The following is a 23825-nucleotide window of genomic DNA, read 5'->3' on the forward strand; positions in this document are numbered from 1 at the left end:
AATATTCTCACCACTGTTATCGTTGAAAAGCATTGCAAAGAGTTTTTGCCATGCTTAGTTTCTACATAGACTGGTGGCACACATTTTTCCTCACTTAAGCTTTGATTAGTTAGATTAGAAAGTTCTTCTGGCTTTTTATAGGCAAGAGCAGTAAAGGAACATGAATCCATGATCAGTAATAACGCTTTTCAAGCTGTGCTCTTTTGCTTAGGGAAAGAGCATTTCTAACCACCTAATTCCTATTTAATCTATGTGCTAAGTAGAGATTTATTTGGGCAGTTTCCTAACTCACCAAATCACAGGTCCATGTGCAGTCTTAGGTACCCTGACCTCAGTAGCCCAGAGCTCTGCTATGTTTTGCATTGTTCACTTTCAGCTGCCCCCTGAGATGACCATAGAGCTTGCACAAGACAAGAGAACAGAGAAAGAGGCAAATAGAAGCTGGAGCTTCCTGTTCTGGAGTTCAGGCTGTCTAGATATTGTCCCCACACAAACTTTGGAGCTGGATTCTGTTCCTATTTAATTTCAAAGCTGGGAAGTTGAGAATTAAAGTCTCATCTTTAGAGGGAGGCACATACCTCAAACAAAGAGTCCTTTGGAGGCATGAATATGCACCAAGACTGGCAATGGTCTAGGCCTTTGATGTGGCTCCTCTGAAGTGGTATTAGTTTGTCTCATGCAATTTTAACGTTGTTTCTTCTTACTGAAGGCTGTACATAATGGCTCCATATAGGGAACTTCACAATGCCACTTTGCTTTAGAGTATCTCTGTTTTAAACTCTCTTCTCTCTCTTTCCAATTCAGGGCACTCTGGTATTTCCTGTTCTAAGGTCTGTGCTACATGACAGCAAGGAATTTCCAAATCCAGAAAAATTTGACCCAGGACACTTCTTAAATGCAAATGGCACCTTTAAAAAGAGTGACTACTTCTTGCCATTTTCTACAGGTAGGTAATCTACCTATTTCAGAACCTAAGTCCTCCTGTCCTAGAGATTCTCTGACAATTTCAGTGGCTCTGCCACCAGGATCTCCACAGTGATGCTAGTGATCTCCTGTTACAGTCACTTTTGGGCAGCTCTAAACCCTGCACTAGAGTTCCAGTTGATTTCATCTTTTACCATTGCAAAATCTCCTCCAAATGAATGTAAAGAGATGCATGATGCGTAACCCACAGCCATGCCACTTGTCCCTTCTCTCCAAACTTAGTATCAGTCAGCAGCAGGACATGAGAAGCTGAAACTTTCAAAGTGTTTTTGCCCTCCAAACACTTCCAAGTTGTTCTAGACGCTGAGCCCCCGAGTTTAATTCATTCACTTCTCCAAAATTCTGTAGTGCTGCTTATTTATTCTGTGATGTCTGAACCTTTATGAAGCAATGATCAAAATAAGTTGCTAGAAAAACATTCCACTATCTTCTCACTTTTGTTTATTTTCCTTGCAGGAAAACGTATGTGTGCAGGAGAAGGTCTGGCACGCATGGAGATATTCTTATTTCTTGCATCCATCCTGCAGAATTTTACTTTGAAGCCTGTTAAAGATCGCAAGGACATTGACATTTCTCCAGTAGTCAACAGTATTGCAAATGTGTCCAAACCTTATGAGGTCTCTTTTCTTCCCCGTTAACCAAGTAAACACAGTTGTAAGCCCACAAGCTCCTGAAAGCTCTCATCAAATGACAATCATTTTCTAATCTGGAAATACTGAAACACTAGATTCTTTATCAAAAGAAAGATCATCCTTTTAGTTTAGAGGAAAATGTTTGTACATATTCAGCACTAAGGCAAATATGTACTTGCACAGGGGAGGAAGCAGCTCCCTACAGCAAAACTATACAGGCTTTCCTCCATCCCTACTTCACCTGCCCCGGGTTCCTGTCTGATTCCTGCCATGGCTTACGGTTGGGCTCGATGATCTTGGAGGTCTTAGCGACCATAAGGAGTCCATGATTCTACACAAGCATAGTGTTGAAAGGCTTGTGGTTGGAAGCAATGATCTTGAAGCTCTTTTGCAACCATAATGACTCTGTGATTCTATGTCAGTTAGGGCTCTCAGAGTCCCGCTATGCTATCCAGAGCACCCGATTTCTCAGCACAACAGGAACAAACAGTAGTACTACAGAGTCTTTCCCAGAACCTGCTTGAGGTACATGTCTCTGCTCTGTAGTCTTTTTTTGTAGTCACATATTTCTTTGTGACCTATTTTTGTAACAGCAAACACAAACTGTCTTCACACCTCAGGGGCTCAGCAGATGCTGTACTCTTGTATATATATTCTGGCCTTTGGTGGGGATGGAGTTTATCTGATGACTAGGCATATGGGTTTCCTTTTATATGATTAAAATAGAATTATATTTTTGTGAAATTACACTTTTATTTTGCAAAATGAAGAAAAAGCAATAAACTGGACTGTTGTTTTTCTGAGATCCTAGACAAAGGGATTTGGTGGATAACCTGCCTCCACACAGCCTAGACTCCCAAACTGTATTCCCAGGCTTGTACATACATGACTATTTTACTTCATTCATTTATATGGAAGTTATTCTTCTCTTGAAGACTGAGCTAGTCTATGACCTAAAAAACTTTCCTTCCTAGTGACAATGTAAGAGTACAATCCGCCTTATGAGACCACACTGACCTTACTGGGCATATTAGGATTGAAGTTACAGGGCCGTCCATTGGACAAAACAGGACAACTAATTATACTGGATGCACCAATTTCCTGAAACAATAGTGGGACCCCCACAGTGCCATTGACTAGAGAAATAGTAGCTTGTATCTTCCCATTTGAACCTGTGATATATAATTAATAGCAAAGACAGGCAGGTGAACCTAGGCTAGGCAGGAAAAGACAGCAAGAGCAACATTATCACAATGGCATTAGATGTTTATGTAAAGCACCCAGAACTTCTTTTCTCTCAAATCACAGATATGCTTGACATAACAGAACTTGGTATCAGAGCATTATAGAGGCACTGAATATGAATAAAAGGTAAAGCAAAACATCTACTTTATTGTCATAAGATTCCTCACCAATTAGAAAAAAGCACAAAGTTCACATTAAACCTCTCCCTTCATGATTTTTCCATACTCTTGCTGGACATGAAGCCCTTGCTCAGCCCTTGAACTAAGTGAAACTTCAGCTCATACCACTTTTGACTTTTCAGTTAAATTCTCCTACAAGGACACCTCTATCCCAGTGAGAGCCCCCTTCCTGAGAAGGAACTTCTACCCACTTTATAAAGGTATGTGATGATGCAACCTATTCCTCTGGGGAATTTTGTAGGAGTGGCATAAGTCTGCTTTTGCTGAACTGTTCACCTTCATCAGTCACAGCTTCCTGCACAACATCAGGTCCATACAGCACTGCTATGCAACTTAAACGGAGATCAGTCGCTCTCATAACCCAACTTCCAGTTCAGTATTGGTATTAAGTTAAGTGTCTGTTGTAGATTTCCTTGTTTCTCCAGTTTTTTTGTCCTTGGTTTCTGCAGAAGGAAAAATAACAATACTTTAGGAATGCATGGCTAAAATGCTTGAAACCTGCAGGGTGCTATACAGCTTAAAACTCAGGTTAATTTAGAGGACTATTTTTTCCTGGAAGTACTTAAAAAAATCTAGTTGTCCAGTGGGATTTTTAAGAAGTAGATGCTTAGGTCAAACAGTTAGTATTAAATTAGGCCAAGGGAATTGGGCGTCCGGTGGAACGTCAAAATCTCTCTTTCAAGATTTTGTCTTGGGAGCTTGGATCACTGGACATTGCAAACAAGAAATCAAACTTCCTCAAGAGACTGTATCTCCAGATACAATCTGCACAAGTCTACCTCCATATAACTTGATGCATCAGTCTTTTACCAGCGTCTGCCACTTCCCATGCACCACCAGTATTCAGTCCCCTAAATGCAGGTCAATGCCATGCTGTTCAGACAGTGGAGGAGCTCAGAGAAACTTATTTTACCTCGTTAAATCCCCTCACAAGGGGTTATGTTGACAGCTAGTAACAGTAGGGGGCAATAGTTACCAAGTTTTTTGGAATATGCATCCAATTTATAAGCTGTCTGCTCCAAAGCTGCAACCTGCTCCTCAATCAGGTTGATCTGTTCCAGATAAGGCTGAAGAGCAGCATCTTGAAAAGTAGAGAAATCATATTTATCAGTTCTTATTCACTCACTCAAGGAAGCAATTCACGCTCAAAACATAAGGATTTCTCCTTATGTCCATAAGGACATTCCTTGGATAAAACATTTTAAAAACTCCTTCCTTACTTGCCTCCAAAATCAAGTGGTGATGCTGATAGTCATATTTCAGTGAAAAATGAGAAGTTTAACCTATAGTTTCAAACTCAACACTAATATAATAGTGTGGGAATCAAAAAAGTGTTACTCGATCTCAACCAGTTCTGAAATCAGTGGTAAAATCGTTATGACATAGGCTAGTGTAAGAGGAAATATCACTATACTTCTGAAACTATGTAGTCTATAGACTTAAAGAAATACACAAGATTGGCATTGTGTAACAACATGTATATTTTGCAGCCTTCTTTCCTTCAGACCTGGTTGCAGTATAAGTGAGAAGTGTAATTTTGCTCCTGTTAGAAAGGTTGATGTGTGTGTGCAGATCCCTTGTGTAAAAACTTGGTTGGAGCAAAGCAGGCAGAGAAAGGTTTCTGCCAGTAGTTTTCCTTCTTTCTGAAAACAGATACAGACCCCAAATAGGGAATATTCACGGAGGTATTAGGGAGCTTCTGATTCACCATGAGCGATTTTCACTCTTCCTGTAAGCAACAGAGGTGAAGAGCCCCACAGCAGAATCATTTTCTATCTATAATCAATGGGTTGTTTCTCTTTCATAATAACCCTAGAACTAAATGATAGACCATACTTTCCCTGGATCTGCTCAAAATCAGTGATCATTCCGTGGAGAGGTGTTTTAGAAGATGATGAGCCACTGCTGGTAATTCTGCTCTTATTCATCCTCCTATTAATCTGGAGTCATTCTTCTGAATACAAGAGAACTTCTGCATGCTTATGCCAGTGTAGTGGAATAAAGAGTCCTTTTTCTGTGGAAAGGTTTTCTTTGCCATGTTGCCTGGTATTTGGATTTGTCATGTCACCTGGGGTCTTGGAAAATACAAAATAGGAGTCACCTTCTCACTCCCTCAGGAATTAGAGGAATGAGATTATTATCTTTGCAGACTTCCTCATGCTGATTCCTTTCCTGAGTAGGGAAATCATCATGTGGCTCTAACTGTCTGTATGAAGTGTTTCATGGTAGTGTTACTTGGCTTTTTGTTCCCTCTGTGCACTTCAAAGAGCAGACCAGCATTAGAAAAAAATGGCTAACAATTTCCATTGAGAGACTGTTTTACAAGACTTTTAGCCCATAGGGAGACTGGAAGTGCTGCAAAGTAGTTTATTGCCGTGAATGAAGAATGAAGAATTGGATAAAAAGCCTGTTTTGCAGTCAAAAGACCATAAGCTCTGGGGGTCAGACACCCTGTCTTGTTTGCATCTGCCCTCTTCTTTGCAAGGCAGGGCCCTCGTTAAGCAGTTTGCAGTGCAGAGTTGTGATTTCTGTATTACTGCTTGTGGCATCTGGGGAGGGATGTGATTTGGACTCCCAGACCTCGGTAGTTCCATCAGGTGAGGGTGAAATATCACACCTGCCACACCATGCTAAACACATTTTCCTGAATGTGGTCAGGATAAAATGGCATTAAGTGTCTTCATTAAAGGCTTTTAAAAGCTAAGATACTGTAAATTTTAGCATGAATAGTAGTCATGAAACAGTAGTCATGAAACACAGTCTGCCCTGCAGAGCTGCTTGCTTGGCTTTAACCTGACACACGGCAACAAGCAGAATTTTTGCTTGTTGCTTGTCTCTATCTGTGCATTTTGTGGAAGATATCTCCTAAAATCTGAGAGGAGGATATGGAAAACTGAAATAAAGACTCGAAGCTCTGAATGAAAAACGGCAGTGCGAGGCTGCTGGGGTGAGGGCTCTGACTGGCACAGCTTCATCTTATGGTGCGCTGCTCACAGCACCCTCAGGCAGCCCAGCACGTGCTGCTGCTGACACACCAGCACGTAACACACAGGTGTCTGGGGAGCCCCACGGGTCCCGGAGAGAGGAGGACTCCTGTGGGAATCCATGCTGCAGGGGAGACACGGTTGCTTCCCATGGCCCATGCTCCTCAGTAAAGATGAGAGCTGTGGAGCTGCACAAAGGCTTCTGCCAACCCCTCCCTGGCAGCTTGAGGAAACCCACATGGAGACAGCACCAGCCAGGAGAGAGCACTGGGATCTCACAGCACTCCAGAAACTCAGGGGACCTCGCACAGCCATTGGTGGCATCAAGCAGTAAAGGTACATCGTGTCTCTGTAACCATCTGACCTGATCAGGAATTATTAACAGGTTAGCCAAGCAGCGGGAATTGCTCATTTCTCATAACAACTCAATATCAGTTAATGTAAAAGGTCCTGCCAAAGTTTCTTTACTGCAGTGCCAGTTGCCAGCTTTTCAATAGGCTGTTTTTCTCCTCCAGCCAGAAAAATGTGTCTGTGTTAGGTGGAAACCCAACAATCTACAGAAACTACCTCAGCGAATGTGCCGCAAGGACTCCTCTTCTGCTGGACTCTACACTCACTTTCAAAAGCATTCAGGGTTCACATGTGAGTTTATGGCCTTTGGGAATAAAATGTGATTTTATTTACTGAAACACCTGTGGGAACAGGTAAGATTTATTTGTGTTCCCCCAAAAACATTGCTAGAGTTTTCTGATGAAAGCTGGAAATCAAAAAGAAAAAAAAGAAGACAGCAAAAAGGAGCTACTTCATGGTGAAGATTTACTCTTCTGTCTGCCCTCTACTCTCAGCCTCGTCTTTAGGTGAATTAAACCCATCCTGCAATGTGTGGATGGACATAGGTGGAGAGAAGTACCAGAACAGCCAGCAGCCAAAGCTGGCCTAGACCAAGGTTTCATCTATGCCAAAGCCTTTCAGACAGCGCTGGGGGGTGAGAGTGTTGGACCTAAGCTCCTGGCTTAGAATCATAGAATGCTTAAGGTTGGAAGGGACCTCTAGAGATCATCTAGTCCAACCCCGCCCTGCACACGCAGGGTCACCTAGAGCACATGGCACAGGACTGCGTCCAAGCGAGTTTTGAAGATCTCCAGAGAAGGAGACTCCAAAACCTCTCTAGGCAGCCTGTTCCAGTGCTCTGTCACCCTCACTGTTAAGAAATGTTTCCTTAAGTTCATGTGGAACTTTTGGAGCTTCAGTTTCCAGCCATTACCTCTAGTTCTGTCGGTGGCCACCACTGAAAAGAGACCAGCACCATCCTCTTCACTGCCTCCCTTGAGGTACTTATAGACACTGATTAGATCCCCTCTCAGCCTTCTCTTCTCCAGGCTGAACAGGCCCAACTCCCTCAGCCTCTCCTCGTAGGGCAGATGTTCCAGGCCCCTGATCATCCTTGTGGCCCTGCGCTGGACTCTCTCCAGCAGCTCCACATCCCTCTTATACTGTGGAGCCCAGAACCACACCCAGTACTCCAGGTGCGGCCTCACCAGAGCTGAGTAGAGGGCCAGGATCCCCTCCCTTGACCCGCTGGCAACACTCCTCCTGATGCAGGCCAGTATCCCATTGGCCTTCTTGGCCACGACGGCACATTGTTGACTTCTTGTCAACCAGGACTCCCAAATCCCTCTCCAATTCTAAGGATGAACAGAATATGAAGAATTATTTGGCACTAAATGGCAGCACTAACTGAGTCCTGTATGAGCTTGTTTTGAAAGCAGCATGTGGGACACAGCAGAAACAATAAGAGAAGAAAAAAATTCCAGGACTCAGGTAATAAACCACCTGCGCAGGCACCCAGCTTTAATAGGCACAAAGACATCAATGTCTTGGTGCTGTTTCTCTGTCAAGAAGTAAGTGATTTTTAGCAAATGTACTAAACAAACATCACATAGATTTGCATGGTGCAACTTTTACAACTTTGGCAGGCTCAGGTGTATCAGATATGGTCCGCATGATTCTGCATCATAATGTAATTACACATGTGGCTAATCAGACTGTACAACACAGTGCAATTCCTTGATCAAAGAAGGCTTTTGGAGAGAAGAAAGAACCTTCCCACTTACTTGCAGAGCACCTGAGAAAGGAGCAAGTCTGCAGCACCTCAGCCACTGCAGCACAAACCTTTGCTTGAGGAATGGTGTTTCTGAAGAGTATTTTGTATATTAACAAGAACTGAATCCCAAAAAGCTCTCCTTGGGCTGTGTCTAAGGATGCCAGGACCAGAAAAGGAGTGGGGGGAGATAAGCAAAGTGGCTAACTGCAAAGGTTGTCCTCAGTGACACAACTCTCCGGGGTCCTCTTTGGTTTTGCAGTCTTCTTTAAGAACCAAAAATATTTTGATGCAAATACTGGACTTTCTGGACATACAGTCATGAATGTAATGTTGATAAATGGGCATTTTAAGGTTTTAAGGGAGCACTTTGCCTTACCTATGATTCTATCTCAAGACATTCCTGACTGATCCCATTAACTCTAGTGCAGGTGTAGACCACCAGACGAGATGTAAGCCTTTTAGCTTTGGAGCCTGATGTTTTGAAATATGAGGAATAACTTCTTCTTTTTTTTTTCCTTCTCTTTTGATTCTTCTTTTTTGTCTAAAAATATTCAAAGCCAGTGCAGCCAGAACCAATCTATCAGATTATTGCTTACACAGTGATGGGGCATGTGTAAAATTATGAAGGCTGAATATCCGTGAAGCCAATAGACAAGAAATTTCCATATGTATAGCAATACAAAATTTAATTTTTAAAAATGATCTCTTAGACAAGTAGCTTAAAATCCTTTTAAAAATTTTATACCATGGTTAGATGCATTAGACAGATAGCTGTAGTTACGTGTTTTGATTCTTTGCATTTGTTCATTTAAGTTTGTTCTTCCCTTTCAATTGCTCTTGATCACTAGGCAGTTGCCCTCTTACCCTTGCTACTTTTCAACCCCTGTTTGTGGCCAAGGGAGTTCAGGGCATGGCAGTTCAATCTGTAGTTCAGGTGTTCGTACTTCAGTGTGCAATGTCATTCACCTGCCATGGCAGGTAGGAAAATGCGTCAGCCCTCCCTGACGTTCATAAACCTTTCGTGTGCCAAGCGTGGCTGCTGTGGGCTGGGCATAGGGAATGAGGAAGTACCCCCTGATGGGTCACCTAGGGGTGCCTGTCCCTGTAGCCTTCCCCTCTGCATCCCCCAGTCCCTAGCGTGCTCTCAGGAGCAGAGCTGCTGCCCTCTTCCCCAGTGAGTGTGGAATCTATCAGCTGATGCCTAGATTGAGTTCATTAAAAAGGGAGTGCCTGGACCTTGGAGTTTAGCTGTAAGCAAAGCCCTGTTTTTCCAATGGATTAGTATTCACAGCAGCTGTTTAGCCTTGGTGTTGCCAGTCAGGCACTGAAAGTCACTTTATCCGCAAAAGTGAAGGGGGAAAAATTGCCAGCCCAATGCCACCATGCCTCCAGACATGGTCTGGAAGGCTGTTCTCATTTTCACTCGCCTACTCACATCTAGCTTTTAAACACACGGGTACTTTGTCATATGGATGTGAAACTTCCTTTGTTTCAACTTGCACCCATTACCCCTTGTCCTGTCAGTGGCCACCTCTGAGAAGAGTTTGGCCCCATCTTCCCTATATTCTCCCCTCAGGTACTTGTACATATTGATCACATCCCCTCTCAGTCTAGTCTTCTCAGTCTCTAGACTAAGTCTCTAGTCTTCTCTTCTCTAGACTAAACAGGCCCAGCTCACTCAGTCTTTCCTCATGTGATAGATGCTCCAGTCCTTTAATCATCTTTGTCGTGCTACACTGGACCCTCTCTAGAAGCTCCATGTCCCTCTTGTACTGGGGAACCCAGAATCACACCCAATACTCCAGGTGCGGCCTCACCAGAGCTGAGTAGAGGGGGAGGATCCCCTCCCTCGACCTGCTGGCAACACTCCTCCTGATGCAGGCCAGGATCCCATTGGCCTTCTTGGCAATGAGGGCACATTGCTCACTCATGGTTAACTTGTTGCCAACCAGGACTCCCAGATCCCTCTCCACGGAGCTGCTTTCCAGCAGATCGACCCCTAATCTGTACTGGTGCCTGGGGTTATTCCTCCCCAGCTGCAGGACCTTGCACTTCTCCTTGTTGAACCTCACGCGGTTCCTCTCCACCCAACTCTCCAACCTGTCTGGGTCCCTCTGAATGGCAGTACAGTCCTCGGTAGTGTCGGCCACTCCACCCGGTTTGGTATCATCCGCAAACTTGCTCAGAGCGCACCCTGTCCCCTTGTCCAAGTCATTGATGAACAAGTTGAGCAGTACAGGGCCCAGTACTCATCCCTGAGAGACACCACTGGCTATAGGCCTCCAACTAGACTCGGCCTCATTTATCATGACCCTCAGGGCTGTGCCATCCAGCAGCTAGTACTCAATCCACCTCACTCTCCACTCATTTCTGAGGTCTCATTTTGGTGTGTCTCCGGAGAAGGAGAAAAGACCAGAGACCCCGTGGGTCTGAGGGAAAGAGCCACAGAGCAGTTAAGTACAAGCCAAGACAGAGTGTGGAAAGGCTTATGTCCTTTCTTCTGCCACAATTCCTCCCTCCCTCCACTGTGCTTAGTGACTGGTGGTGGTTACTCTGCGAGTGAGGACAAACAGCAAGAACTGACTATATAGGTATATACACTGCAGTAGGCTCTATTTTTTCTGGTCCATAATGCATCTTGGCTCTCTACCATTCACTACCTTTATTCTGTAAAGGAACACACCAGGACAGCATTACTCTATTTACACTTGTCACAAGGATTACTACAGATCAAGAAAAATGTATTTCAAGTTCTTTAGATAGCATTAGAAGCTGATTTCTTATGTTCTGTGTTACACAAAGGAACACAAGCTAGGAACACACACAAACACACAAATCGTCTATGTCAACAGTTACTTCATTTCCAATTGGTTCATTTTTTTATCTTTTGCAGGTTGATAAGTAACCTCCTATCTCATCAGAAACAGAGAGGTGTCATTGGCTGATTTTCCCATGTGTTTCAGTGCTAGAACATATATATATAACTGGCTTTGCAGGTCCAGTTTCAGTTTCTTCTGAAACTTGACATCTTTTATTTGGCCCACCATGGAGCCCCTAGGATTGACCACTATTTTCTTAATGACTTGTTTCTCATGCCTTCTCTTTTCAGCATGGAAAGGTAAATCTAATCCAGGGAAGCAGCCTCCTGGTCCTTTAGCACTCCCCTTAATTGGAAGCGTGTTCCATTTGAATCCACGAAACATGCCTCAAAGCCTGGAGAAGGTAAGGGATTGTCTCTTTTCTTCCTACGTTGCCTCTATTGCATTTAAAATGAAGTCCAGTACAGATGGGCTTTCAGCTCAATGCAACAGACAATGTCAAAGCTGCATTAACTGAATGTCAGCAGCACTAAAAAAGAAACTTTCTCAAAAATGTGTGCATCTGTAATCTGTATGTTATCTATTATAATAATCATAACGAGGAGTGCTCTGCTGATCTCATGACAGTACTGAAATGGCTTTGCAGCCAAGGTACTGATGCAGTTCATGGTAGTCTTCTTGTGCCCAGCTCCACATGACTCTGGCAACATTGCCTAGCCCTGCTTTGGGAATGACCTCCACTCCATTTTGCTGCCTCTCCTTCCTAGCAGATAGACATAGATAGATGGGATCTCCTAAGAGGAGAAGTAGAGTGTGAAGCAGAAAATTCTGGAGGTGAAGTGTGCTACTCGTTTCTTCTCCCAGCTAATGGCACACATTTGTCAAACACAAACCTGTGTGTTGGGAGTTCTGTAGGAGCAGCTGCAACATGAGTAGATGGAGAAGATAATGAATGGATGAGAAAGGTCTCCGGGCTTCCAGACACTTTGAACTGAGGTCCTCTCCATGGGGACAAATCGCAGTATTCCCAGGAATTCAGACCAGCTGAGAAGCTCGAGGCTTGAGCTACAGGCTCAGCAAGTCTGCAAGTCTCACCAGTATGTGGAAACATGGTGGCACTGTAGCATTTTGTCAAGTATGAATTCTTAGAGAAGGGGAAGGACAAGGGGTAACACAGCTGCACCTGCCAACAGGTCATGTAGTAGAAGGCTTTTCAGAACCACTGGCAGCAATCTACTTCAACCCCTATAGTTCAGTCTCCATTTATCTGTCTCCACACAGCAACTCTATACCAGAAGCATTGTTCCTCCAAAAATAGAGTCTGTGGAGAGCTCGGAATTTTGCATGTTAGGCACTGTTAAAAGGAAACTCTTGTAGATTAAATATGCCTGAGCCTAAATGTATTCCGATTCTTTTCTCATGCACCCTTAACAGTGACTGAGATTCATCTGGGAAAAGCATAATCCCAGTCTTTCCAGTCCAATGACTACATGCCTCCAGTTTGGACACTGATAACCAATTTTATGGACTGGAGCATAAGAGAACATTGTGTCTGTCATGGTGGGGTGGCATCCACATATACATCCACAGTTAAAAAAAAAAAGAAAAAAAGACCACCACCACCACCAAAAACACAACACTTTCATGAAGTGTTAGGACTTACAAAACTGCTTCAGAGCATTCACTTCTTTGGGCCAAAAAGGTGGCTCGCATCACTGTGTACACTATCAAACACACATATAAGAGGTCCTTTCTGCCTCAGTGCTTGTGAATGTTGATAATCACATTCCTTAGCCTAAGCATTCCTTAGGCATCCTGCTTTATTTTAGGTTATTCAGTTTTTCTATGATAAAAAATAGGACTTTATCTACCTTGCTCTCAAAGGCTTAACATGAGAAAATGTGTTTCAGGTTACACCAAAAGTCCATGTTCTTTTCTCAACTGCAAGCCCAATGCAGATGCCCAGGATAGCATACGTAACCAGCACAAGGAGTCAGAGATTCTTCCCTGGTATACTCTTCCAGTGCCCAGGGATTTGCGGCTCAGAAGCTTTTCAAAATAAACGTGGTGCATTTCTGTTTGAAAACCCTCCATGGACCTCTGTGACCATGTCTAACTAACTGCTTTTTGAGCCTGTGTAAACTGTTGTTACCCCCCTGTACCAAGGAGTCCAGACTGTCCCAAAGGTGCTGTGAAGACACAGTTCTAGTGTGATTTTCTTTGTGTTCTTTCCTACAGCTCAGCCAAAAGTATGGTCCTGTCTTCAAAATACATTTTGGCCCAAAAGAGGTTGTGGTCCTTTATGGTTATGATGCTGTGAAAGAAGCTCTGATTGATCAGGCAGATGATTTCAGTGGAAGAGGCATTCTACCACTAATTGAGAAATTCCTCAAAGGCCAAGGTACGTTCCTGGTAATCTTAGCGTGCAGAGCTGATGCTTTCAATGCTCCAGGAAAGGGCTGAGAAGGAAGTGAAAGAGGCAGTGTGGGGATTTTGTTTATTATTGACAGATATTAAAAAAGAAAAAAGGCAAAATGAAAGACAAAAAGCCAAATTCTCTACTTGGATCCTTGAGTAAATGGGAATGACACATACACACGTACAAACACACATAAGCTGTTTAAGGTCGTAGGCTGGCTTCACTGAGTGCCTTGTTTTTTTCAGCAGTCTGCAATTTCTAGGCAAAAATATTGTTCATGAAGTATGCTGGTAAACTTTTCCTGTCTCTGAAAACATTAGCAATACAAGACTGCTAAGGAAAGACCAAAAGCCAAATTCCAAAGCACAATAAAGGGAAGTTAAACACAGGCCTAGGCCAAGGCCAGTAAAAGCTATGCCATGGGTTCATTCAGCATAGCAGTTCCCAGTATGCTGTTTATCTAAGTAAACAGCTATTCCAGTGTATGAAGGAGACAGAAGGCTAGAAAACAAGGGAAAACAGAATTGTCAGGATTTTCAAGCAACCTCACAGTCAGTAGATGCCGTCACCTTCTACAATAAACAAGCAGCCCTTTCCTGTAATGATTATTTCAGCAGCACTCTTAGAGAAAGCCTGGTGGCATCCAATAATGAGGAACATCATCCCCAGTCCCCTTTTCAAAGACTACTTCATGCTCCTCCTTCCCTTTGTCCTGGTGTTTTACTCAGCTTGTGGCAATCCAAATGAACAGATCTGCCATCTTCAGAAGTGCAGAGAATTAGGTTTTGGGGCATATAGCAATTGCAGTAAATGTCCACAACAAGGTGTTTTTGCATGTCAGGTATTCACTGTGTAACTCTTAACAGAGGAAAAAAGTCTGTCTCCTCACAGCATCTCTGCTTTTCCTTCCTCTGTTAGGCATTGCAACTGGCAATGGGGAGGTCTGGAAACAACTCCGACGATTTGCCCTCACCACCCTGCGTGATTTTGGGATGGGGAAGAAAAGCATTGAGCAGCGGATCCAGGAGGAAGCTCATTTTCTGGTGGAGAGGCTCAAGAACACACGCGGTAAGATGTGAACTTTGTGGCTCCTAGGACAGCTTAGTAGTGGCAAAGAGCGTGAAGAGTGTGGAGCTGCTTCACCAAATGCATGACACAAGAAGTGGGCACACGGCTGCTGAATTTGCTCCCTAGTCCGAGGGGTCTTGAAGAAGCTGGTGACAAGATAACTAATTTCCAGCTATTTGGTTTTGGGCCCAGTCTTCTGAATACTAGACAATACTTCCCAACTCTTAGGGATGTGATGTCGGGGATGGGGGCTACTACAGGCTGTTATCTAGGGCATAGGGTAACCCCTTTGGATTCACCCCATAAAAGCTTTTTCTGGTAGCTTATCAGTCAAAACTATTTCTTCTAAGGATCTCCCCTGAGAGTGTCACAGTCCTGGCAAGAACCACAGCGTTCCTTTCTGCAACCAGCCTTCACATATGCTTATTCTGTAAAGAAAAAAACAGACAAACCTAAAAGGATGCTGGAACACCACTTCCACGACCACGGGATTTGGTGGGATACTCAGGGCCTTCTCTAATGAGCATCCTGTAAACGAGAGAGATGTACATCATACAATAGATGCAAAGCTCCCCAGTAGTGTCAGGGGAGGGAACGCTGGACCAAAACAACTAATGCAAGATGCTGATTTTGTTACAGAGCGGCCCTTTGATCCTACCAACTACCTAACCCATTCTGTTTCCAACATCATCTGCTCCATCGTCTTTGGGGATCGGTTTGATTATGAGGACAAAAAATTTCTGACTTTACTTGACTTGCTAGAGGAAAATAGCAAAAACCAGCAGTCTACGTATACAACGGTACGTGCAAAGTTTCCTTTTATTAATAAATATATTAATGACTATATTTTATTAGTGAATATTTATGTTATTAGTTTTTCTTTGAGATTGTTTGTCCTAAAGTACGAGATGATTTCTAAAGGCCAAAAAAGCAGTTAAGCAAAGAATTTCTCAGTCTTTTTTTTTCCTTAACAATTTGCCATTGATTATACGTCCAAAGTAGGATATCATTGTAAAAGTAATCAAAGTGTAGTAAACTGTTTCCTTGACACCACGTGACACCATGAAGTTTGTAAAAGGCATTATATTCTAGTTTAATATTAAAGACCTACAGTTCCAAAATGGCTTAACTGATCTCTTTTCATAATGACTGCTAAGAGAAAACATTGCCTCATTCAAATTAACCAGGATGTGCTTTTCCATCACTTTATTTTTACAGTTATACAATTTCTTCCCAAGTGTCCTGGAACGCTTACCTGGGCCTCATCATAAAATGGGGAAAAACTTCGATGAAATTGATGATTTTGTTAATAAAATTGTAAGAGCCCACCAGGAAACTCTGGATCCCAGCTGTCCTCGAGATTTTATTGATGCTTTTCTTATCAAAATGGAACAGGTAGTGTAACAGATGTCTTTTTAGATTACAATAAGAACATTGTTTGGAATCCCAGGATCTTAGAGTTCTCACAGGGCACTCTACTATTGCACATTTGTTTTTCATGGCACATCAATTTCAGTCTGTCCTCTCCATTTTCTTACTAAGAATTTTAGAAAGAGAGAAACATAGAACAATGACATGCAGCACTCATTAGGAAAGCTGAAGATCAAGGAGGTTGATGTAAGCAAGTGTTCCTTCAAAATTTTTAAAAAAGTCATGATGTTAGTCAGTAAAAATACTGTAGTTGCTGGTGTTCTGGAGAGTGAATGTTGCATTTCAGAATGGACATTAGATGTATCTAAGAACATGTATAATGGGTACAGGACATTCCTTCATAAACACATTGCCTTAGATAACTTAGGTAAACAAGTTTCTCAATTTGCCAAATCTTTTTCCAGGAGAAAGGAAATGGTCATTCATATTTTAATGCTGAGAACTTGACCAGAACCACACTTGATTTGTTCCTTGCTGGGACAGGAACAACCAGCAACACACTGAGATATGGACTTCTGATTCTCTCGAAATACCCAGAGATAGAAGGTAATACAAAGGGAATAAATAACTGAAAGCTTTTTTATGTCATTGTATCAATTTGAACAACTCATGTCATTACTACAAGGGGCAATGTTTCTCTGATTCAGGAAACATGTCTTTACAAAATGGAAACGATTAACGATTATTGCTGGTGTGCACAAAGCAAGTTTTGCTGTACACACAGGATAGGTCCAGGCAAACACACAGGAGGCTTGTCCATTCAACGCTGATTTATTTTCTAACAGAGAAAATCCACAAGGAGATTGACCAGGTGATTGGCCGAGACCGAAGTCCCTGCATGGCAGATCGGAGCAAGATGCCATACACAGAGGCTGTGGTCCATGAAATCCAGAGATTCATCGATTTAGTTCCACTTAATGTCCCACATGCTGTGACCAAGGACACCAAATTCAGAGGCTATTTTATCCCCAAGGTCAGTTCTAGCGCTTCTGGGAAAAGTCAGGATCCTATGCCCCAAGAGGGCAAAGCTCTGCTTTCTGTTCATTGCATCCTATTTTCTTTTCAACATTGAAAATTAAGCATAGAATAATTTAGTCTGAAAGGGGCATCTAGATGTTACCTGCTCCAGCTCCTTCTGTTTGAACAAAGCCTTTCCATCCTCTGTGTGAGAAGGAAGTTTTCTGTTATTTCACACAAATGCAAGCAAACAAGCTTTTGTAATTTCTTTGGAAAAAAACCTAAATTTTCTCACCACTCTTGACATTGAACTGCATTGCAAAGAGTTTTTGCCATGCTTAGTTTCTACATAGACTGGTGGCACACATTTTTCCTCACTTAAGCTTTGATTTGTTAGATTAGAAAGTTCTGCTAGCTTTTTACAGGCTAGAAGAGTAAAGGAGCATGAATCCATGATCAGTAATAACGCTTTTCAAGCTGTGCTCTTTTGCTTAGGGAAAGAGCATTTCTATCCACCTGATACCTATTTAATCTATGTGCTAAGTAGAGATTTATTTGGGCAGCTTCCTAAGTCACCAAATCACAGGTCCATGTGCAGTCTTAGGTACCCTGACCTCAGTAGCCCAGAGCTCTGCTATGTTTTGCATTGTTCACTTTCAGCTGCCCCCTGAGATGACCATAGAGCTTGCACAAGGCAAGAGAACAGAGAAAGAGGCAACTAGAAGCTGGAGCTTCCTGTGCTGGACTTCAGGCTGGCTAGATATTGTCCCCACACAAACTTTGGAGCTGGATTCTGTTCCTATTTAATTTCAAAGCTGGGAAGTTGAGAATTAAAGTCTCAGCTTTAGAGGGAGGCACATATCTCAAACTAAGAGTCCTTTGGAGGCATGAATATGCACCAAGACTGGCAATGGTCTAGGCCTCTGATGTGGCTCCTCTGAAGTGGTATTAGTTTGTCTCATGCAATTTTAACCTTGTTACTTCTTACTGAAGGCTGTACATAATGGGTCCATCTAGGGAACTTCACAATGCCACTTTGCTTTAGACTATCTCTGTTTAAAACTCTCTTCTCTCTCTTTGCCAATTCAGGGCACTCTGATATTTCCTGTGCTAAGGTCTGTCCTGCATGACAGCAAGGAATTTCCAAATCCAGGAAAATTTGACCCAGGACACTTCTTAAATGCAAATGGTACCTTTAAAAAGAGTGACTACTTCTTGCCATTTTCTACAGGTAAGTAATCTCCCTATTTCAGAACCTAAGTCCTCCTCTCCTAGAGATTCTTGACAATTTCAGTGGCTCTGCCACCAGGATCTCCACAGTGATGCTAGTGATCTCCTGTTACAGTCACTTTTGGGCAGCTCTAAACCCTGCACTAGAGTTCCAGTTGATTTCGTCCTTTACCATTGCAAGATCTCCTCCAATTGAATCTACAATAAAGAGATGGATGATGCGTAACCCACAGCCATGCCACTTGTCCCTTCTCTCCAAACTTAGTATCAGTCAGCAGCAGGACATGAGAAGCTGAAACCTTCAAAGTGTTTTTGCCCTCCAAACACTTCCAAGTTGTTCTAGACACTGAGCCCCCGAGTTTAATTCATTCACTTCTCCAAAATTCTGTAGTGCTGCTTGTTTATTCTGAGATGTCTGAACCTTTATGAAGCAATGATCAAAATAAGTTGCTAGAAAAACATTCCACTATCTTCCCACTTTTCTTTATTTTTCCTTGCAGGAAAACGTGTCTGTGCAGGAGAAGGTCTGGCACGCATGGAGCTATTCTTATTTCTTGCATCCATCCTGCAGAATTTTACTTTGAAGCCTGTCAAAGATCGCAAGGACATTGACATTTCTCCAGCAGTCAACACTGTTTTAAATGTGTCCAAACCTTATGAGGTCTCTTTTCTTCCCCGTTAACCAAGTGAACACAGTTGTAAGCCCACAAGCTTCTGAAAGCTCTCATCAAATGACAATCATTTTCTAATCTGGAAATACTGAAACACTAGATTCTTTATCAAAAGAAAGATCATCCTTTTAGTTTAGAGGAAAATGTTTGTACATATTCAGCTCTATGGCAAATATGTACTTGCACGGGGAGGAGGCAGCTCCCTACAGCAAAACTATACAGGCTTTCCTCCATCCCTACTTCACCTGCCCCGGATTCCTATCTGATTCCTGACATGGCTTATGGTTGGGCTCGGTGATCTTGAAGGTCTTTAGCGACCATAAGGAGTCCATGATTCTACACAAGCATCGTGTTGAAAGGCTTGTGGTTGGAAGCAATGATCTTGAAGCTCTTTTCCAACCATAATGATTCTATGGTTCTATGTCAGTTAGGGCTCTGAGAGTCCCGCTATGCTGTCCAGAGCACCAGATTTCTCAGCACAACAGGAACAAACAGTTGTACTACAGAGTCTTTCCCAGAACCAGCTTGAGGTACATGTCTCTGCTCTGTAGTCTTTTTTTGTAGTCATGTATTTCTTTGTGACCTATTTTGTAACAGCAAACACAAACTGTCTTCACAACTCAGGGGCTCAGCAGATGCTGTACTCTTGTATATATATTCTGGGGATGGAGTTTATCTGATGACTAGGCATATGGGTTTCCTTTTATATGATTAAAATAGAATTATAGTTTTGTGAAATTACACTTTTATTTTGCAAAATGAAGAAAAAGTAATAAACTGGACTGTTGTTTTTCTCAGATCCTAGACAAAGGGATTTGGTGGATAACCTGCCTCCACACAGCCTAGACTCCCAAACTGTATTCCCAGGCTTGTACATACATGACTATTTTACTTCATTCATTTATATGGAAGTTATTCTTCGCTTGAACACTGAGCTAGTCTATGACCTAAAAAACTTTCCTTCCTGGTGACAATGTAAGAGTACAATCCGCCTTATGAGACCACACTGACCTTACTGAGCATATTAGGATTGAAGTTACAGGGCTGTCCATTGGACAAAACAGGACAACTAATTATACCAGATGCACCAATTTCCTGAAACAATTGTGGGACCCCCACAGTGGCATTGAGTAGAGAAATAGCAGCTTGTATCTTCCCATTTGAACCTGTGATATATAATTAATAGCGAAGACAGGCAGGTGAACCTGCGCTAGGCATGAAAAGACAAGAAGAGCAACATTATCACAATGGCATTAGTTGTTTATGTAAAGCACCCAAAACTTCTTTTCTCTCAAATCAGATATGCTTGACATAACACAAGTTGGTAGCAGAGCATTACAGAGGCACTGAATATGAATAAAAGGTACAGCAAAACATCTAGTTTATTGTGATATGATTCCTCACCAACTAAAAAGAGAAAAAAGCACAAAGTTCACATTAAACCTCTTCCTTCATGATTTTTCCATACTCTTGCTGCACATGAAGCCAATCACTTTGGTTTGGAGCTACATAAATCACTATCTAGAAGCAATTCCCACACATGGTCTCCTCAGGGTTTCCTACTGTGTATCTTTATGGTGCTGTTCTCCTATTCTTATGCTGTGCTGTTAAAACTTTCAGTAAAATCCTCTAACTTGGTACAACGTAACAGAAGTAGCTTGTCTGGACTTCCCTTGTTCCTAGCATATCCTGTTAGGGGTGAGTGAGTCCGGGGTGAGGAAGGCAATAGAACCCATGTGAAAAACAGTCCTGTATATCTTAGGATAGAGTTGGTTGCACTGGGATTTGCCCAGTTCCTAGCATGGAAAGCTGGGTGATGATGTCACCAGAGCCACCTGCTTTCCAAATCATAACCCAGACCCTACAGGACACAGTAGCTATCACCTATGACAGCAAGAACCTTGAACCATTTGTTCTTGTGAGCACAAGATATCTCTAGATTCAACCAGGCTCAGCTCTTGTACTAATTAAAACTTCAGCTCATTCCACTTTGGACTTTTCAGTTAAATCCTCCCACAAGGACACCTCTATCCCAGTGAGAGCCCCTTTCCTGAGAAGGAACTTCTACCCACTTTAAAAAGGTATATGGAAATGCAACCTGTTCCTCTGGAGAATTTTGTAGGAGTGGCATAAGTCTCTGTTCACCTTCATCAGTCACAGCTTTCTGCAAAACATCAGGTCCATACAGTACCACAGCAGATATTAAGCCCAAATACATTGTGAATGGGGCACCATTCTTCTTGCTGTGAAGTTTGCCACAGAAGACTACAGCTTTTACATTGCAGACATTTAATTTTTGGAACATAAGTAGGTTACACAGTAATGAAAGGGCTCTTTTGAAATAAATTAACACCAGACTGAGTCTTAGTATAGATCCACTTCCACACGTAGCAGTTTTGCTACTGCTCTGGGCCTTCCATGTGGGATCACTAGAGATTCCACTCAATTAGTAATTACTCAATTGACTTTGACTAGTGACTAGAAACAAAAAAGTGACACTTGCAGAGCTGCTGCAAGTGCTAATTCTTCTGCTGACCTCACAGTCACTGGGGATTATTACCTTGTAGGCACCTGGAGTTGCTAAGTACTAACTTTAGGTTGTCCAAGTCCACAGTGAAGCAAAGCAGGTGCATTAAGAAAGGCAACTAAGGAGAAAAAAAAAAAAAAGCCTCACACAACCCAGCACTGCCACATAGCAGTGAACATGACCGCAGCATTCTGCAAGTAGAGGATTTACAGTGGATCTGGGGCTAAGTTCCAGGCCTCCCTAGAATGCTCAGTGCTGTAATGAAAATCTTTGTTCCTCCCAAGGACAGATAAGTTCCGAGCAGCATCCTCAATACAGTTTCTACATCATCAGCAGCAGATCTGTGATTTTCCTCCAGAGCGGCTAAAAGAAAGATGGTACTACAAGAAAACACTGGTAAAAAAATATGTCAAAACATGGCACAAAGATTTTTAGATCTGGCTGGGTAGCTCCTGTGCTCCAGAAGAGCTAAGAACATACCATCAATCCTAAGATGATGACGATGATCTTTTAGCTCTTAAAGGTAGTTGCTGTTTTTCATGGTACAATTTCTTCCAACACAGAAATGGTAACTTGTTTTTTGATACTTATTGCTTTTGGGTCAGGTGACTGATAACAATCACTGGAGTGCTGGAACAGGCTGCCCAGAGAGGTTGTGGAGTCTCCTTCTCTGGAGATCTTCCAAACCCGCCTGGATGCCACCCTGTGCCATGTGCTCTAGGTGTCCCTGCTGGCGCAGGGGGGTTGGACTAGGTGGTCTCTAGAGGACCCTTCCAGCCTCAACCATTTTGTGATCTGTGTTTCTCTGAACAGTACTAAAATATCTAGTTTGCTTTCAGAAGTAAAACTCTTACCAGTGAGCTAAGAATAGAGAACAGCAATGCAGTAAACATCTGGTTCCCTCTAGAAGCCTTAACACAGTGCTTTAAAGAGGCTCATTCCAAAAAGGCCTTTCTCCTAACTTAACCCTATACATTAAATCCTACATCATGGCCATCTAGAATAGACTAAAAATCCAAGATTATGAAAGCCATATTGAAGGCTTTCACGAATTTCTCACTTCATTATTCTTAAATAGCCCAAGGGAAGAGCCAAGTGTCAATTTGGACTATTTAAAGCTGATATACACCAACCGACAGCTTCATAATCTTTACCAGATCAGCACTTGCCTAACCACTCTTCCGACTAGTTAGCACGAAGTTTCAATTTCTTAATTCTTACCTCAGCACATTTACTCTTCTGCAACTCACTCAAAGGAGAACTTGAACTAGTCCAGATCAATATACAGGAGAATAAAAGAGCCAGGATTAGGAGCAGCTGTTCAGCAAATAGGACTGTGCTGAACTAGCTATCTGGAATATTGTTGATGTGGTAGAGAAAGAGCATTTGGTATTGGCATCTGCCTTCAAAAACTATTGTAACTAAATGGTGACAGAAGCAGAGAAAGAATCTGCTAAATCAGTTGACCATGTGGCTAAGAATGTCCTTGTGATTTCACCTGAGGTCCAGAGAGTCAAGGCATGTGAGTACAGAAACACTTGATGCAGAGCTTAAAGCATGTTCTCTTCTACAGTCCCCAGTAGCTGAAAAGAATTTGTCATTGTTAACACATCCTTTGGAAAAAAAAAAAAAAAAAAAAAGAAAAAAAGACAGCTTGCACAACCTTTCCAGTAGCAGTGTGAGATTCCAGAGAGACAAATACAGCATGTTTAGTTTTATTGCAAATGTATCATAATTAGTCTCTCTATTTCAAGCACATAAAGATGGAGGCCAAACTTAAGCATCTTCAGGACCATGCTGACAACTCCAAAGGCCGGGGAGATATCCTCAGTGCAGGACACAATTAAGAGAAGGAAAAAAAAAAAAGGAAAAAACGAAAGAATGACAGAAAAAAAAAAGAGGTTTGAAAGAGGTTTGGGTCCTCCTGTTACTGAGGAATAACATATTTCCAAGTAATGGAGGGTTTTCCTTAGGTAGAATACATTATGGGAGACAAAGAACTAAGACACAGACACCCAGTATCAGCAGAAGGGTTAGGGAAAAGTTTCATGTTTTTGCCTTTTTTTCCCACTACAAAATAGTAATCAAGGCAATAGAAATATTTGAGAAGAGGCTGATATTCTGCCTCACAAAGGTTAGATACAAAAAGTTACCAGTCGATGTCAGCTGTAATCAGCTCCTTGGCAAGGTATGTAATTGCTGTTATGCAACTTAAACAGAGATCAGTTGCTCTCATAACCCAACTTCCAGTTCAGTATTACTTAACAGAGTTAAGTCTCTGTTGTAGATTTCATCGCTTCTCCAGTCTTTTGTACTTGGCTTCTGCAGAAGGAAAAATAACAATATTTTAGAAATGCATGGCTAAAAGGCTTGAAACCTGCAGGGTGCTATACAGCTTAAAACTCAGGTTAATTTAGAGGACTATATTTTCCTGGAAGTACTTAAAAAAATCTAGTTGTCCAGTGGGATTTTTAAGAAGTAGATGCTTAGGTCAAACAGTTAGTATTAAAATAGGCCAAGGGGATTGGGTGTCCAGTGGAACATCAAAATCTCTCTTTCAAGATTTTGTCTTGGG

General features: G+C 42.3%; 2 protein-coding genes across 4 annotated transcripts in view; one reads left to right on the plus strand and one right to left on the minus strand.

The window, feature by feature from the left end:
- BLOC1S2 (biogenesis of lysosomal organelles complex 1 subunit 2) overlaps window positions 1–23825 on the minus strand; it is a 47042-nt gene that overhangs the window by 19756 nt on the left and 3461 nt on the right. The window contains exon 4 of one of the 3 annotated variants that reach the window (XM_088528792.1): window positions 4017–4121. The exons of 1 other annotated variant lie outside the window; for it this stretch is intronic. In XM_088528792.1, coding sequence (XP_088384918.1) covers window positions 4017–4121 — 105 coding nt within the window. Of the gene's footprint in view, window positions 1–4016; window positions 4122–23321; window positions 23573–23825 lie in introns of those variants that run through there. One more of the 3 variants, XM_088528794.1, reaches the window with a different exon arrangement.
- On the plus strand, window positions 11143–18748 carry LOC148594003 (cytochrome P450 2H1-like). The gene is made up of 9 exons (XM_088528804.1): window positions 11143–11350; window positions 13186–13348; window positions 14285–14434; window positions 15074–15234; window positions 15653–15829; window positions 16270–16411; window positions 16651–16838; window positions 17912–18053; window positions 18553–18748. Exons 1-9 carry the CDS (start codon window positions 11174–11176, stop codon window positions 18732–18734), a joined length of 1482 nt encoding a protein of 493 aa, XP_088384930.1. The 5' UTR covers window positions 11143–11173; the 3' UTR covers window positions 18735–18748.

This window comes from Tinamus guttatus, unplaced genomic scaffold (assembly GCF_059628265.1).
Source record: "Tinamus guttatus ecotype Peru unplaced genomic scaffold, ASM5962826v1 Tinamus_guttatus_pri_ptg000314l, whole genome shotgun sequence".
In the NCBI taxonomy this organism is placed as follows: Eukaryota; Metazoa; Chordata; class Aves; order Tinamiformes; family Tinamidae; genus Tinamus; species Tinamus guttatus.

What these genes read in the sequence shown, in the direction of transcription:
- LOC148594003 (XM_088528804.1), top strand. Translation starts at nt 11,174, where the DNA reads ATGGAGCCCCTAGGATTGACCACTATTTTCTTAATGACTTGTTTCTCA. An exon ending in GAAATTCCTCAAAGGCCAAG is followed by an intron (nt 13,349 to 14,284) that starts GTACGTTCCTGG and finishes TTCCTCTGTTAG; the next exon opens with GCATTGCAACTGGCAATGGG. An exon ending in AGCAGTCTACGTATACAACG is followed by an intron (nt 15,235 to 15,652) that starts GTACGTGCAAAG and finishes TTATTTTTACAG; the next exon opens with TTATACAATTTCTTCCCAAG.